The sequence below is a fragment of the Capra hircus genome, chromosome 16, assembly GCF_001704415.2.
Source record: "Capra hircus breed San Clemente chromosome 16, ASM170441v1, whole genome shotgun sequence".
In the NCBI taxonomy this organism is placed as follows: Eukaryota; Metazoa; Chordata; class Mammalia; order Artiodactyla; family Bovidae; genus Capra; species Capra hircus.
The window spans coordinates 36,028,697-36,044,437 of NC_030823.1; the positions used below are offsets into that span (position 1 = coordinate 36,028,697).

Consider the following 15,741-nt stretch of genomic DNA (forward strand, 5'->3'; position numbering starts at 1 on the left):
TTAGCTGCATGATTTTGACAGTAAATTAGTTTTTTTGCTCTGCATTAGTGCTGATGCTGAGCTTCCATGGTAGCTCAGACGGTAGAGAATCTGCCTGCAATGCAGGAGACCCAGTTTCAGTCCCTGGGTTGGGAAGATCTTCTGGAGAAGAGAATGGCGACCCACTCCAGTATTCTTGCTTGGAGAATTCATGGACAGAGGAGCCTGGCAGGCTTCGGTCCATGGGGTTGTAAAGAGTTGGAGACGACCAAGGGACTTAACACTTTCACTTTCAGTGTTGATGCTATTGAGAAAGATATATTAGAAAGATTGTAACACTGGGGAAATTGTCTCATATTTTCAAAATTTTTTGGAGTTTCATTGATCTGGGGAAGAAAAATTAGGTTGTTTTAGGATAAATTTAATATTGAATACAAAGTAGAGAATAGGAGTTAGCCTTAATGTGGATGACCCAGAGTTCTTACTCTCACTTCCTTCCTCCCTCTCCCGGGCCCCTCTCTCCTGCCCCAGGCCCCTCTCTAATATGACTTGGACATCCTGACTCTTGATTTCGATGTGTCTTTTTCTGAGAGGGACTAAATGTGATAGTAATTGATGCCTTTTGGGTAAAGAAGTAATGTGAATAGATACAAAGAGAAAGTTAATGATGACTTATGTTAATCTTTTCAGTGTTGATCTTTTGCTTTTAAATCTCAAGATGTTTATGTTCCATATAAGATGGGTATGACTTGTTTTATTTTTAGTCTCTGGGTTTTGATAAGATTTTATGTGGGCCATGTGTCTTTTGTTTTTTGTTTCATATATTTCTTGGTTTACCCTATAAGGATACTGTAGACTAAATTCACTGAGATGCATGATAACCAGGCAGCTGACATCTGTGTCTCCGTGGCTAATGGTCTGGAGTGCTTACCCAATTTTTTTCTAAATCCTCATCACATCTTACACAAAACAGTGACTTTTATGTTATTTATCTCATAACTACTTTAAATAAAAGCTCTCCTAGCACATTATGATGGGAATTTTAAATTCTTTTAATGACGCTTCCATCTTACAGTTTATATTCACCTCTGCACTTTTGTGCTTAGACTTAAAAAAATTTCACAAGTTATCTTTCAGTAGGGGGATTAACATATCAAGTTATAATCAAAATGGTAATTAGAAATAGAAATTCCAAAGTATTGTTTTTAAATATATCAAAATTGTTTCCATATTACAAAAGTAGGTTCACGGAAGAGAAAAAATTAGAGCAAAGTGCCAAATCAAAAATTAAAATTCCATGTTATTTCCCAGAAAGAGCTGTTGTTAATATTTTGGCATATAAAAGCTTGTAAAAGCTATGATTTTAAGTCTTGATCTCTGCTTTCTCTCCTGTCTTTTCTCAGATAAAATCCTGCCCTGGAGAATGTTATCAGCTCACCAACCTATCAATACTATTGAGGCGTCTCTTCTTCTTCATGGCCCCACCCCAACAGGCAAGGATATCATCTTTGTCACTGTCTTTGAGCAGCTGCTGAGAATTGGATTCAGATACTTTTGAAGGCTTTTTCACCCCCATTTATTCTACATGTAAATGTTAACATCTCAATGTAAATTTTTAATATATTGATTGCTTTGCTTATTGCTTTTAGGTGGATTTAGATTTTGATGTTAAAGAAAAGCCAGAGCTACACTTTAACATTAAGTTAAAGTGATAAAAATAGATCTTATTCAGAGCTGTCACAATAGGAGAGAAGAGATTTCAGTATAGAACTGGGCTCAGTTCTGAATACAGCATAGACTAGTGTGAATCTAGGGTCAAGAAGCAGGGTAGGAGTCTTGTGGATAAAAATTCCTAAAAGGAAACATCAGAGGTAAAGGGGTCATTCTGGCTTGACCAGATTCTTGCTGAACACAGACCAGGATGATCAGATACTAAGGGTGAGGGATTCTTTCTAAATTTAGTTATGATTCTTGCTAAAACTGGATAATGCAAGACCCAGAAAAGATGGATACAAGCCCAGGGTCAAAGTCTTCTCAAGAAGAGAGCTAAGAAGAGCTTGACTCAAGATTGGTCAGAGAGAGAGTCCTTGTCAGTATCTTTACTGCAAGTTACAGATAATCATTCTAACTCTGTCTTCTGAGAGAACAAGATGTTGGAGGAGTAGGTGGAGGTTGAGTACATCTAACTCTGTCTTCTTTCTTCTTTCTTTCTCATACATTTAAGATACTTGGAATGAAATGGTTCTGTATCCCCTGTCCCTTTAATTTATTTTGAAGAGCTAGAATATTGCTTATGCTTTAAATGAAAATGATATCTTTATCTTTTTCAAAGTAAACAAGTTGAACTTTCTGGGGAAAATTGTAAGTATGATGAGCCCTAGTTGTTTGCCATTGTGAGGAAGACAAGCTCTGTGTGACAGAGGAGATTCTCCAGTTACAGGAACCTGGGTAGCCTGGTGTAGTCCCTTGGATTAGTCACTTTGGAGCTCTTATGAGCTTTTTATAAAATACAGGTTCCAGGACCTAAGCCTGTGAATAGAATGGGTATGGAGTGGTGGCTGTTGGGTGAGGCTCAGTAACTTGTTTTTGTTATTATTAAATTCCTACATGATTCTGACATGGATACAAGCTGGGGAAACACTAGGTTAGTGAAGTGGGTTAAAGGCCTTGGTGTGAATCCTGGCTTAATATGACCTTGGGCAAGTCATTGTTTCTGAAACTGTTTCCCTGCCTACAAAGTGACAGAAATGTGTAACTGTTTTGAAAAATTTCGTAAGGATTTAGAGATAATATATATGACATACTTAGCATAGTGCCGAGTTTAGAGGGCACTCAATAAAGGCTGAGTTATTTCTGACCAGACTGTTTACCCCAAGTCCATGCCTGCTTTCCTGCCAAGAGAGGATGGCAGGGCAGTGAGGAGCCACACTGACCTTCTGGCCCTCTTCCTTAGGTGTCTCCAAGGCAGAAAAGCATAGCAGGCCCACCTCATCGCCCTCCAGAAAACATATTAGGGTTGCTGTTCATGCCTCTAAAACTCCTGAAGAGTTGTCTGCTCCTAATGCAGTTTTACTACCTTCCACTCCCCTGTCTTTAAAGGTCATACTCTTGGTTCCTGGGATATGGTTCTTCCTAGAAGCCCTGTTTCACTGGCAGGCCCTTCCTGAAGAAGTGGGATTTGGAAGAGATCCTCCATTTTCTCACTTTATAGGAATAAAATTCTTTTCCCAGAGTTGAGAAATTTTAACTTTTAGGATAATACAACTCAGAATGAATTAGCCCCAAGTGAGTTCTAGAAGGTTTGTTATAACAAACTCTAGTGTATGTTTAGAGATCTCTTACATACTTCTCAGTTTATTTTGAAATTCCCAAATAATTGCAACTATCAGATATGAAGTTATAGATAAATGAGGGGTTACTTGTAATATTTTCCTTCATTTACTTCATTTATCAAATACTGATTTTTCCTGCTGTGTTGAAATTACTGTATAACACTTAACATTAAGGGAGAAACCTGAATTTGAATTCCTGTTCTGAGAGTCCTTGGGAGAGTTAGTTAATCCTAAAATTGAAATTTTATCACTTAGATGGCAGTTGTGAGACTCAAGGAGATAGTGTATATATGCATCAGGTGAGCATTTAACAAGTGTTAGTTGTTCTGTCATGTCATGTCATGTCATCTTTTTCCTTTTCTCTTAAGACATGATCCAGCATCTTAAAGGAAGCAGCAGGGAAACCTGTATTTTTTCAGACTATACTATGGACCAGGTTTTGTATTAGGCACTTTAATTCTCTTAATCCTTACCTCAGCCTTGTGGGATAGATGATATGTTATCATGTCCATTTTACAGATGAAGATTCAGTAACTCAGGATAATTAAAGACCTTCTCCAAGCTCACACATAATAAATGACTGAGCTAGGATTCAGATAAGATCTGTTTTGCTCCCAAGTCTGTCCTCTTTCCATGGCTCCTGTATTGTTTTTAGCTGGTTTTCATGCAGCTGCTTCAGGGGCCTCCTCTGGGATGTTGCCTCTGCCTCCTTACTCTCTTTTACCCTAGGAAATATGCTTTTTTATTTCCTGAGGTTACCTGGGGGGAAAGGATATTAGTATGGTCTGGTTGAAGCACATTGGCAGCTGTGCTACCATTTTCATGTAAAGGAAAGATTATATATTTGCATTTTAAGCCCACTGGTATATTTTTCTCAGTGTTAAGGAGGGAAGTCATGAGCTCTGCACATTAGATCCCCTTATATTTCACTCCTTGTGAACTGTCAGCACAAGCAGTTTTAAATCTTGAAAACTGTGTTGAGGCCAAGGTTTTCAAACCCAGAATAGTAAATAAATAAATCAGTCTTATATGTAACAGATCTTGGCAACACCTACCTATGTTGTCCAGGGTGTTATTATTTATAGTTCTGTTTTGGAAAGGGAACTCATTCACTCGCTGGACTTTATTATAAAGAAAGGTCTTGTTTGAATTGATGTTAGTTGGCACAATTCTCTTGGCTTTCCTGATGCAGTTTGGTTTCATGAATAAAGCTGCCTGTTGTAATTGATGCATAGCTCATGAAGGGATCCATTTTTCTGGCTTTATCAGCTGTCCCAGAAAATAGCCATGAAATTTCTCCCTTGTTTTGACAGCTAAGTATTTTCTCCAAACAAATAAAATTCAAATATAAATATGATATATAATGTAGAAGAGTTTCTCTGTCAGATTGAATATAGTAATGTGTTTTTTCGTTTCTCATTTTTGATGTAAGAAAATTTTTTTTCTTTCATTAAGTAGACTTTGGATATTTGTAAATTGAATTAGTCTTCTTAAAAATTACATCAATATTCCTAGAGTATACCTTAATTAGTAATTACGTACACTATTGCTTTTGCAGTTTTTCTACCAGAAACTGATTTAAACAGTTTAGCTCTTTCTTAAAATAACTTTTGTTTGCCATTTTTATCTAGCCTATTAACATGGCATTTTAGAACAGTACTGTTAACCTGGCAAACCCTTTGAATTATTTCAGTGGTAGAATTGTTTTGCCAACCATACTGTTATGAACACTTGCGAATGAGTTTCATATGTTGTCTAAAGTAGAGCAGAGCTGGCTAGCCCATTGGAAAACTGAACCTGTGACCTTTGCTTCTCTCTGATAGCTAAGTAGTAAGCCACAAAGGTTGGCTAAATCAATCTTGTTGGTGTATTTTGTAATATTACTGTACAAGTTGTTGAGTACACCGATTCTTAGGAAAAAAATAGACTTATTGGGTAGAAGCATTTAAAATAGCTGATGTGACTAGTAATTTAACATTTCTTAATGCATTTATTAGGGCTTCCCTGGTGGCTCAGAGGTTAAAACGTTTGCCTGGAATGCAGGAGACCTGGGTTCGATCCCTGGGTCGGGAAGATCCCCTGGAGAAGGAAATGGCAACCCACTCCAGTACTCTTGCCTGGAGAATCCCATGGACTGAGGAGCCTGGTGGGCTACAGTCCACAGGGTCGCAAAGAGTCGGACACGACTGAACGACTTCACTCACTCACTCACTAATGCATTTATATAGTGTTCCACTTAACCTGTGTTTTTCAATTTGGAAACACATGCAAAAACAAAAAATAACTAAAATGCTTGTTCATTTAGGCTACATTGATCTGGTACCTTGTGATACTGTTACGCAGTTAAGAACTATTATTTTTTGTCATACCACCCACACAACATGTGGGATCTTGGTTCTCCTACCAGGGATCCAACCTGCTCCCCTTGCACTGGAAGTGCCGAATCCGAGACTTAACCATTGGACCACCGGGGGAAATCCCAAGAACTTTAAAAAAAATATTAAATATCGAAGCTAATACTTCACTTTGGTGTATCAGTTCACTAGACTGTCTTATGTTACTTTTGTTTTTTTAACAATTAATTTCAGGTGGAATTTATCCAGAAATTTCCCCCAAAAGAAACAGAAAATCTGCTTCTGTGGCAGTATATTTCCTTTCAGGCATTACCTGCTGAGCTTAGGAAACAAACTGCACTTGAGGTCAGCAGAGCAGCTATTGCATGGTGTATGAAGTGGCTAGGCAGTAACCGCACGCTGGAAGAACTTGAGTCTCTGGTAAGTGCATTATGATGGCCTTGATTCATTCTGTAGCTGTTTATGAAGCTGCTTTAGTTACTGGGGATGTGTTGTTAAAAAGACACAGTTTGTGCCCTCAGAATCTAGCAAGAGTTTCATATTTTTACACTGTAAGAGTCTGTGAGAAATGTGCTGTTATTTTGATTGATGTAAATATGAGAGGGGAGGGTGGAACACATTGCGAAATACTTATTTGTAGTATATTTGCTGACATTTCTAGATTTGGTAGAGAAGATTCTTCTTTTTGTACAACCCTCATTTTATGCAAATCTCTTCTGAGTCTTTATATACCTTTCTATTTAGAATGTTCCCTCTTAAAATAATGTAATAAAAAAGAAGATCTTTAAGTCAAAATACAATTTTAAAAACTGGATATAGTACATGTTGTTTGGTGTTTATTTGCACATTCTTTGATTCATTCATTCATTCAGCATATTTTGAATGCTTATATGTGCCAAGCTCTGTTTTAGGCATTGGAGATAAAAAATATATCAAAGAACAAAACCAACAAAAATTCCTGCTCTCATGGACTTACATTCTTTAGCTGTAGACAAAGAAGTAACATATATATATATATATATATATATATATATGTAAAACTTAGATACATACTATATATCAGTTTGTGATAAGAGACAAATCAAGCAAGGTTGGGCACAGAGCATTCGAAGGGGTGAGGGCTTATTTGCAATTTTAAATTGAGTTCAGGGTTTTCTTGAGACTTACATTTCTAAACTGAGTGTAAATGTTCTGATACTCTATTACATTTGACTGTAATCATCAAGATAATTTAAAGCATTTACATATATTGAAAGGAAATATTTCTATGTGCCTTTAAGAAACCTATTAAATACCTAGTTAGGAGATGGTGAGATTGTTCAGGTTTTGTATTCATACACAAATTTCTAAAGTAAAGATAAAAACTTATGTATTAGATAAAATAAAAGCACCTATTTTCTAAAATTCAACAGATCCTTACTGTACGACCAAAACTAGATCAGCAAGTTATTTAATGTTTATTGTAAAAGGAAATAAGTAAATCATAAGTTAAAAGCTGTGTGGTGATTACATAAAATTAAGTGTGGTTGTTGAAGTATAATGGATGAAGGGCAAAATTACTGATTATTACCACATGCCAACCAACCCCATTCCTGGCCAGTCAGAGAGACAGACATTTGATATATCATTAAGAGTGAATCCAGGAAAAATTATCTTTTGTTTCAAATTCTAAATAGTGTACTTAGGTACTATATTTGTTTATTGAATGCAGTGTTGCTAAAATTTTTAAAGATTAATTATACAACAACAGCAACAATAATTTAGTAAACTTTAAAAGGTTGCTAAGTACATAATGTGAAAAAAATTTAGTTGATAAATAGTATGAATTAGCTTGACCATATTGGTCATTTGTATCAAATCTATTTATTAAAATATGATACCATTTCCATTTTGTTAAATTTTCAACCTAAAAGGAAAAAAAAAAAATTTTAGGAAAATGAAGCAAATGTTTCTGTGTATAAGGAAAAGTTGTTTTAACAAAATATATTGGTTGGCCAAAAATTTGAGTGTTTCTATAACATCTTACATCTTATTTGGCCAACATAATACATGTATTAAGACATCGCTGAAAAGATGGCTTTGGGTCTTAGAGATACACTTCTAGTATTTTTATTAAGAGTTAGAGGTAACTCAAAACCTGTAGGTAATTGGGTTCCAGCTCCTTTAGACTGATGTCTACACTCAGGTCCTTTCCCTGTCTCTTGCCTTTAGAACACAGTGCTCTCTGCTCTGCTTGCTGTATGTAATTCTTCTGGTGAAGCTCTGGATATGGGGCAGCAAATGGCAATTAAGGAAGTTGGAAGTCAGCTTTCAATTCTTTTAAATGTTAAACTGGTAAGGAAAGCAACTGTAATAATTTTGCTGAAGAACAAATAAAATATTGAAAAAGAGAATGAAATTTCCATACAGAGTAAAATGTATGTAATTACTTTAGGTTCTTGGTAGCACTTGTGATTAGAACTTAAAAACGCCTACTTTTACTCTTTCAGCCAGTTCTATTTTAAGTGTGATAGAATTAATAAAACTAGAAACTAGTGAAGTGACAGTGACAGTCTAGCTACTATTTTCAAGACCAGTTGGACCCTCTTTCTTTTTAAATTTCTTCTCCTACTGTTTTTTCGTCTTTGTTTGCTATGGCCTGTTTCTGTGATTCTGGAGTTCTTTTATAAAATCTTTGGAGCAGTGCGAGAGTGGTCTGGCTTAATAGTAGAAGGGGCAAGTAAATGGATGTGGCTAACTTGTATTCCTCTTCTCCAGAAAAGCCAAAATCAAGCTAGAAGTAGAATGATATATGTCCCACAGATCATTGTAATTTAAAAATCATATTTAGTTAAATATCTAACTATTGATAAGTTGAAATACTGGCCTCTGGGTGTCCCAGTCAGTGGAAGTTGAAAGCACCATTCACATTTGTGAAATAACAGAAATGGTTTTGCAGATGATATTTTATCATTAAAGTTTATGTATATGGTTAGATTTCACTGTTGCAGCATTTTAGCTTCAACAAGTTATTTCCCCTGATCCTCATTAAATCATTGAATAAATATTCACTGAGGATCTTTCCTGGTGATAAAGCTTATAGAAGCAAGAGTTCTGGAGAGGAGAATTTTAAGACGACTAAGGAATAAGCAAGCTTTTTCTGAGACAGATAAAAATAATGAGATGCCCATCTGAATTAAATCTGGGTTTAGAACATGGCTATACTTTTTCCTAACTGTGTGTCTAGAGGAAATTATTTAACCTCTCTACCCCTTTTTCTTAGTAGTAAAGTGAGGGTAATAACACCTGCTTCATAGAGTTATAAGGAATAAGTGAAGTAATATAAAGTGCTTAGCATATTTCCTGGAATATAATAAATGTGAATGTGGCTATTCTTATGTAATGGAAAATTTTCACCAAAATTATTTTGTGCTTCTTATTTAAGGTAATAGGTCAACCTTATGTTCAGCAGACACTCAGCCTTTTACTTCCACTGCTGGGATTTTTCATTCAAGCTTTAGATCCTCAGCTGATAAGTCAGGTAAGAATAGTGGGCAAGCTATCTACTCTTATCTCTTTGACACTGAATAGTCAGACCTGTTTTGCTGTTGCTGGTAACTGCTTAGGAAACCCTGAGGTTAGGAGTCCGTTCACCTGGGAACCCTGCCTTCATAGCATTTTCAAAGGTATGCCAGAAGCTGTTGTTGAAGTTGTGTTAGTCACTCAGTCCTGTCCAGTTCTTTGGGACCCCATGGACTGTAGGCCTCAGGTATGCCTCGCTTTGGGTGGTTCTAAGTGATGGAAAGAGGGAAAAGGGGAGAAGGCCTTCATCTTACCTGAAGTGATTTAAGGATTTGTAATGAGTTCATAATAGACAGACCTGATCCCCTAATTCAGTTGGTTTAAGCTTACTGTCACTTAAGAAAAAAACTATTCCGAGGTAAAGCTAGTCTTTCCTATTTAGGAAGTTACAGCATATTGCAGAGAGTGAGACTAGCAACACCTTGTATTTAGTAGCTCTGGTTTTGGTTGTGTACATGAAGAACTTAGCATTGATGGATGGCAAAACCAATCCAATATTGTAAAGTAACTAGCCTCCAATTGAAATAAATAAATTTCAATTAAAAAAAACAAAAAATGTTTACTAATTAGGTATATTTTTAGTTAGTATATATGTATTTACAGAGAATATAGTAAAATAATTGACTCAAATATGTTGATTCTGAAGATTCTAATCTTTTTTGAAAAATACTGATAGTTCTGATGTAATTATACCTACCTTTTAAAAAAAATCCTAAATAACTAACATTTTAAAATTTCAACATAAGTAAATTATTCATTGAGACATTGCTGCCATAGAGACTATCTCAGTGTCCTTTACACCAGGCAAACTATGGCCTCCTGACTAGGTTCTGTTCTTCTGTTTTCAGCATAGCTAAGGAAAATTTTTTACATTTTTAAAGGTTTATTAAAAAAAATATATATATATATGCATGCAACAAAGAACAAGCCCAGAATATTTACCATCTGGCCCTTTACAGAAAGTTTGCCAATCCATGTTTAAAGAATGAACTTCTCCCTCTAGAAATTAAAATAAAAACTAATTTTTAAAGATTTAAAGGAAGAATGCTGGTGTATTGTTTTTCAGAAACACATGAATTTTTAATTTTTTATTTCAGTGGTTGGTAAGACTAATATTGTGGTAGTAACTGAATGAGTGATTTTATTGTTTTATTCAAATTCCACCTGTGAAGTATAGGCTTTGTAGAATCTTTGACTGTCCTGGGTTTGGTTTTGTTTCCCGTCCTGCATACCCATCAAAATCTTAGTTGTGTCTCTACAAAGCACTTGTTTTATAACTGCTTATAACTATTCTTTGGTCTTTGCACCTTCAGGTCATAACTTTGCAGACCTCACTGCTTAAATTAGAGCCTCCTGACCATGTTCGATTGGCATTTCTGGATTTTCTCTCTTCTCTAGGAAAACTTTTTATACCTCAAACTATCCAGGTAATACTCTCTTAATCCTGTTGTTCCCATGTTAACAAAATCTCTAATAATTACTGAGGGATTTTCAGGCTTTAATTTCTGGAATTCTGTGGATTGCTGACAAATGAAAATTGGAGAAAAACTCTTTTGTGAAGAGAGGGTGACTGTCTTAGTAGAATTCGAGTCATTTACTTTTAGAAAAATATATGTTGACATACAAATAATTTATAGAACTGGCTACAATAAGATTTATGATAGTTGGGTTCTAGCATACAAAGTTCCTAAGGAAGGAAAATATGTCTTCTAGGGAACAATGTATAGTGAGAGGGAACAATGTATTGGGTGATTTATCAGTTATTCTCTTGGTTTCTATATCCACTAAAGGGAGCCTATTTGTTTTTTTAGAAGATATTTTTGAAAATTTTGCGAAGTATATATAGTTGACAAATAACTATTTATTTATAAAACTGTAAAGGCCTGGTGATACACTTCTACTGAATCTTAAGACACACTTCACAGCAAAAAGAAGTCTTCCTCCTAAATTGAGTTTTTCCTTCCTTATTACTGTGGTTAAGACAATTCTAGACACTTGACATTTTCCCCCTACTTCTAGATCATACTATGAAGATTTCAGTGCTGAGAACTTTTTATGTAAGTGGGGCAAAAATATGATGAATGTTTTCTCAGTACATGTTAAATAATTAAAACCTTGAAACCAAAACTTGAACTGGTTAGTTTGTAAAGGGCTCTCTTGTTCAAAGGGAGACAATCCCATACTCTTGGTTTTCATCATGTAAAGTTGTGTTTCTTGAGGTAAGTGTAGAATTGATAGCTTCTTTTCAACTCTCTGGATAGAAGTATTCAAAGATACTTGCATTTGAGCTATCTTTTTAGCATAAAGTGAATATAAATATATTCTGAAATTCTCCTTCATCAGTGCCATAGCCATGACCCTGATGGGCCCAGAACCTACGGAACAAATGTTTAATAAAAGCAGAAATTACCTTACGTATTCCCAGAGTGAAGTTAAGATCTAAAGAAATTTGGGGGAATTCATCAGCATGAGAGGCATTTAACCCATGTGATATTGATTCATTTATTCATTCAAGAAAAAGTTAAGTTCTTGCTATATGTCAGGTGCTATTTTAATCCCTATTTTAATACTGGGGATTCAGTATTCAGTAAATCAAACTAATAAATACCCTCAGCCTGTTGAGAAGCAACAGACTACTAAAGTGGGGATATAGGAAAAGGACTAAATTGGTGGTGAGTGCTATGGAGAGAAATAAAGCAAGAGAAGGGGAAGAAAGAATGTATACGTGGGAGTAGAGTCTGAAATCAGACTTGGTCACTGGAGTCCTCACCGTAGTGATGTGGGTAACACCTGACGCTGAGGGAGCAAACCAGGCAGGTACCTGAGGAGGCATCTCCAGAACAGGGGAAATGGGAAGCGAACACCCCCCAGCTGGAAGCACATTTGATAGGAGAGCTAACACAAAGGCAGTGGGGCTTAGAGCAAAGGAGGGACACAGTTTAACACATTTTATTGTGTTCCCTGGGACAGAATTATGGAAAACTGATAACGAATGTACTCTGCTGAGGTTCTCCTCTAATAAGGTTTGGTTTTCTTTGTAGGACAGAATTCTGCCCAGCCTGTCTTCTGTTTTTGCTTCACTGCTAGCTGACAGGAACTGGCTACTAGAACAGCATTCCTTGGAGGCATTTACTCAGTTTGCTGAGGTAATTAATTAGAAGGCCAGTCTGTCACAATGATGTCTAAAACGTTTTCTGATACTGCAAAATATTCCAAAAACATGTATAGAGCTGCTTTTTGTATCTTAGCCATAAAATTTCTGGAGGAGATATTACTAGCTTTCTGTTTTATAGGATCTAAAAATGAAGGCCAGAGAAGGGAAGTGATTTTCCTAAGGTCCTCAGCAGTAATGATCAGAACAAGCATTCAGACTAGGTGTCCTAATTCAGATGCTATTTGGGGTTGAATGATAATATATTTAATCTCCACCTTTCATAGGAGCTAAGTTGATGAACACAGACCTGTTAGCTCAGCTCTGTAGAGAGGGCGACCCTGCCCTGGGCTGCTTTTACTCTTAGCCGCTGTTGTACAGTCCTGCCCTTCATCATAATGGGACCCAAAAATGTTTGGATGATTGGGCAGAAATCGTTACAGCTCACAACTTTATATTTGTGCACCCTCAAATAACTGTGAGCTTATTATCTTTTGAGCGATTTTCTTTTAAAGTTGCATTTTTAATTAAAGTAGCTCTTAAAACTTGTGTACTTCTTTTTGCAGGTTATTAAAATGTACTGAAATAAGCTTTATCAATCTTTTAATAGGGAACAACTCACGAAGAGATAGTTCCACAATGTCTCAGTTCTGAAGAAACAAAGGAAAAAGTTGTATCCTTTTTGGAGAAGGTATTTTATTTGTATAGCATCCAAGTAGCAGAACATATTTTGTTATGTTACTTTTTAAAAAATTATTGCCAGGTTGAATATCCTGTTAGCTTATTTAACAGTTGGGACCTCACTGCAGGTCAGAAGTGAAACACTTGGGTCACTCTGGCTATAGTCTGGGATACTGCAGCTTTGATCATCCAGGCCCAGAGAAAAAGAATGCAGATCCCTAACCAGTAACTCACCATCATTAGACTCACACGTGGAACTGTAGGCCCAAGAGGGTCATATTCACCACCATAATCCAATCAGGGCTTTTCCAAATAGTGGCTCCCATATTTTGTGTAAGCTTTGAAACTTACTTGGGGACAATGGTAGGATGTAAGTTAAAGCTTAACTGAAACACTAATAGAACAGTTAAACCACAAATTTAGAATACTAGGATAAAGTGAATTATGCTTAAGTACTTAATTTTAAGAATATCTCATTGAAGTGGACTATGTCTCTTTTTTGTATATATGCATATATTACAAATAAGCTGGATGTAAGTAAGTATGTGTACATGGTTCTTTTAAAAATTTCTCACCCTATTCAGTAAAGGCTAGCAGATCTTTTTTTTTTTTTTTTCCTGTAGGGAAGACGTACACTCTAAAATATTTTTACCCAAATCACACTGAGGATAATTTTTACAGATGAGTCCAACTTACTTCCAGAATTTGCCTAGTTCACAAGCTGAGCCTTGTAGTTAAACATTCGGCATTTAATACACACAGGTCTTTTCACTGAGTATCACACCATTTTGATAACAAGTTGAGAGTGCTAATGTTGGTATTTACTTGGTTCTTCATATCTCTGGCAGACAGGGTTTGTAGATGAAACTACAGCTGCAAGAGTGGAACGTATCAAACAGGAAAAAGGTACTTTCTGGGAGCCTTTTGCTGAAGTTATTCAAGAAGAAACAAAGATGTCATCTTTACAGGTATGGACTGCTCTTCACTGTGGATCAAGCTTTAATAAAAAATTTGCTTTATTACTTACAAAAGTAAAACAGGAACTAGTGTGGTTCTTTGCCTCATACAGAATAGACATGTGAAATTGTTTTATGGTAGCTGCTCTCTTAAAAATCACATTTCTTCTTTCTGGAAGGCTAACAACACAGAACAGAGGTTGGACTCCAAAAAAAGTTTTAAACATCATACTGAATATACTTTTAATATAACTTTAAATTATTTGCAGTAACCTTTGGAAAGGTTATGTCTTTGTACCAGTGATGCTATAAATGCAGTAGTTTTTGAACCACCGAAGAAAACTGATTCACATACCTTCTTAAATGTTTAGTTTGCTCCTTGGCCGCATTCATCACAGTCCAGAAATTACATCTATCAAAAGGCAGAAATCTGACATTTCTAAGGATATTCAAAATTGTTTGAGCACTAATAGTATATTTAGAATGGCAATCCATAATGGTAAATATGTTACAACTCTTAAAAACCTGATAATTGGTTTTCAAGACATATCACTTCATGGGAAACAGATGGGGAAACAGTGGAAACAGTGTCAGACTTTATTTTTGAGGGTTCCAAAATGATTGTAGATGGTGACTGCAGCCATGAAATTAAAAGACGCTTACTCCTTGGAAGGAAAGTTATGACTAACCTAGATAGCATATTGAAAATCAGAGACATTACTTTGCCAGCAAAGGTCTGTCTAGTCCAGGCTGTGGTTTTTCCAGTGGTCATGTATGGATGTGAGAGTTGGACTGTGAAGAAAGCTGAGTGCCCAAGAATTGATGGTTTTGAACTGTGGTGTTGGAGAAGACTCTTGAGAGTCCCTTGGACTGTAAGGAGATCCAGCCAGTCCATTCTAAAGGAGATCAGTCCTGGGTGTTCTTTGGAAGGACTGATGCTAAAGCCGAAACTCCAGTACTTTGGCCACCTCATGCGAAGAGTTGACTCATTGGAAAAGACTCTGATGCTGGGAGGGGTTGGGGGCAGGAGGAGAAGGGGACAACAGAAGTTGAGATGGCTGGATGGCATCACTGACTCGATGGACGTGAGTTTTAGTGAACTCTGGGAGTTGGTGATAGACAGGGAGGCCTGGCATGATGCGATTCATGGGGTCGCAAAGAGTCAGACACGACTGAGCAGCTGAACTGAACTGAAGACATGTTAACTTTTATGCCTTAAATCTACAAAGTTAAATATATCAGTAGTGTAAATAAGCCCTGAAGAATTTATGTATTACGACCATCTTTAGGAAGACAATGATTTTAAAAACTGTATGGCTCTAACCCTTTGTCCTCCTTCTGGTGCAGTGAAAGCATCATTATAAACTTAGCATTAAAAAGAAAAGGGCATTAAAAAAAATTCATACTTGGGGCTTTTTTGTAAGGACAGATTATATGGCTAAAGAACACTCACCTGGAGTCACTGGACAAGGCAGCACCTCTTCGTTTCCTTGGACCCTGAGCATCAGTTGTGGTAGCACCCTGAATCCCTGTCGCAAATCAACACTGCCTTCATGTCTCTCTCCAGATGAAGGTGGGGGTAGGGGTCTCCTGCCCCTGTGAGCCAAAGATTAGAATAAAATTTCCGTATAAAACTTTACAATTTTAGAATTTGTCCTTGTAAGCTTTAGTCCAAAAGGAAAGTTCTATTTGGAATGGGGATCATGGCATTACATGTTTTTCTCATT

The 15,741-nt window shown here is 36.4% G+C and overlaps 1 protein-coding gene and 1 long non-coding RNA gene across 3 annotated transcripts in view; one reads left to right on the forward strand and one right to left on the reverse strand.

Moving 5' to 3' along the window:
- Window positions 1-15,741, forward strand: part of C16H1orf112 (chromosome 16 C1orf112 homolog) — a 51,284-nt gene that overhangs the window by 34,170 nt on the left and 1,373 nt on the right. For both annotated transcript variants that reach the window (XM_013970164.2, XM_005690629.3), the window contains exons 16-23: window positions 1,383-1,472; window positions 5,900-6,085; window positions 7,877-7,999; window positions 9,090-9,185; window positions 10,540-10,653; window positions 12,268-12,372; window positions 12,988-13,068; window positions 13,907-14,026. In XM_013970164.2, coding sequence (XP_013825618.1) covers window positions 1,383-1,472; window positions 5,900-6,085; window positions 7,877-7,999; window positions 9,090-9,185; window positions 10,540-10,653; window positions 12,268-12,372; window positions 12,988-13,068; window positions 13,907-14,026 — 915 coding nt within the window. The remainder of the gene's footprint in view (window positions 1-1,382; window positions 1,473-5,899; window positions 6,086-7,876; window positions 8,000-9,089; window positions 9,186-10,539; window positions 10,654-12,267; window positions 12,373-12,987; window positions 13,069-13,906; window positions 14,027-15,741) is intronic.
- Window positions 14,005-15,739, reverse strand: LOC106502954. The gene is made up of 3 exons (XR_001296632.2): window positions 15,468-15,739; window positions 14,370-14,426; window positions 14,005-14,055 (listed from the first exon to the last, which is right to left on the reverse strand). It is a non-coding gene; the product is annotated as an uncharacterized LOC106502954 (long non-coding RNA).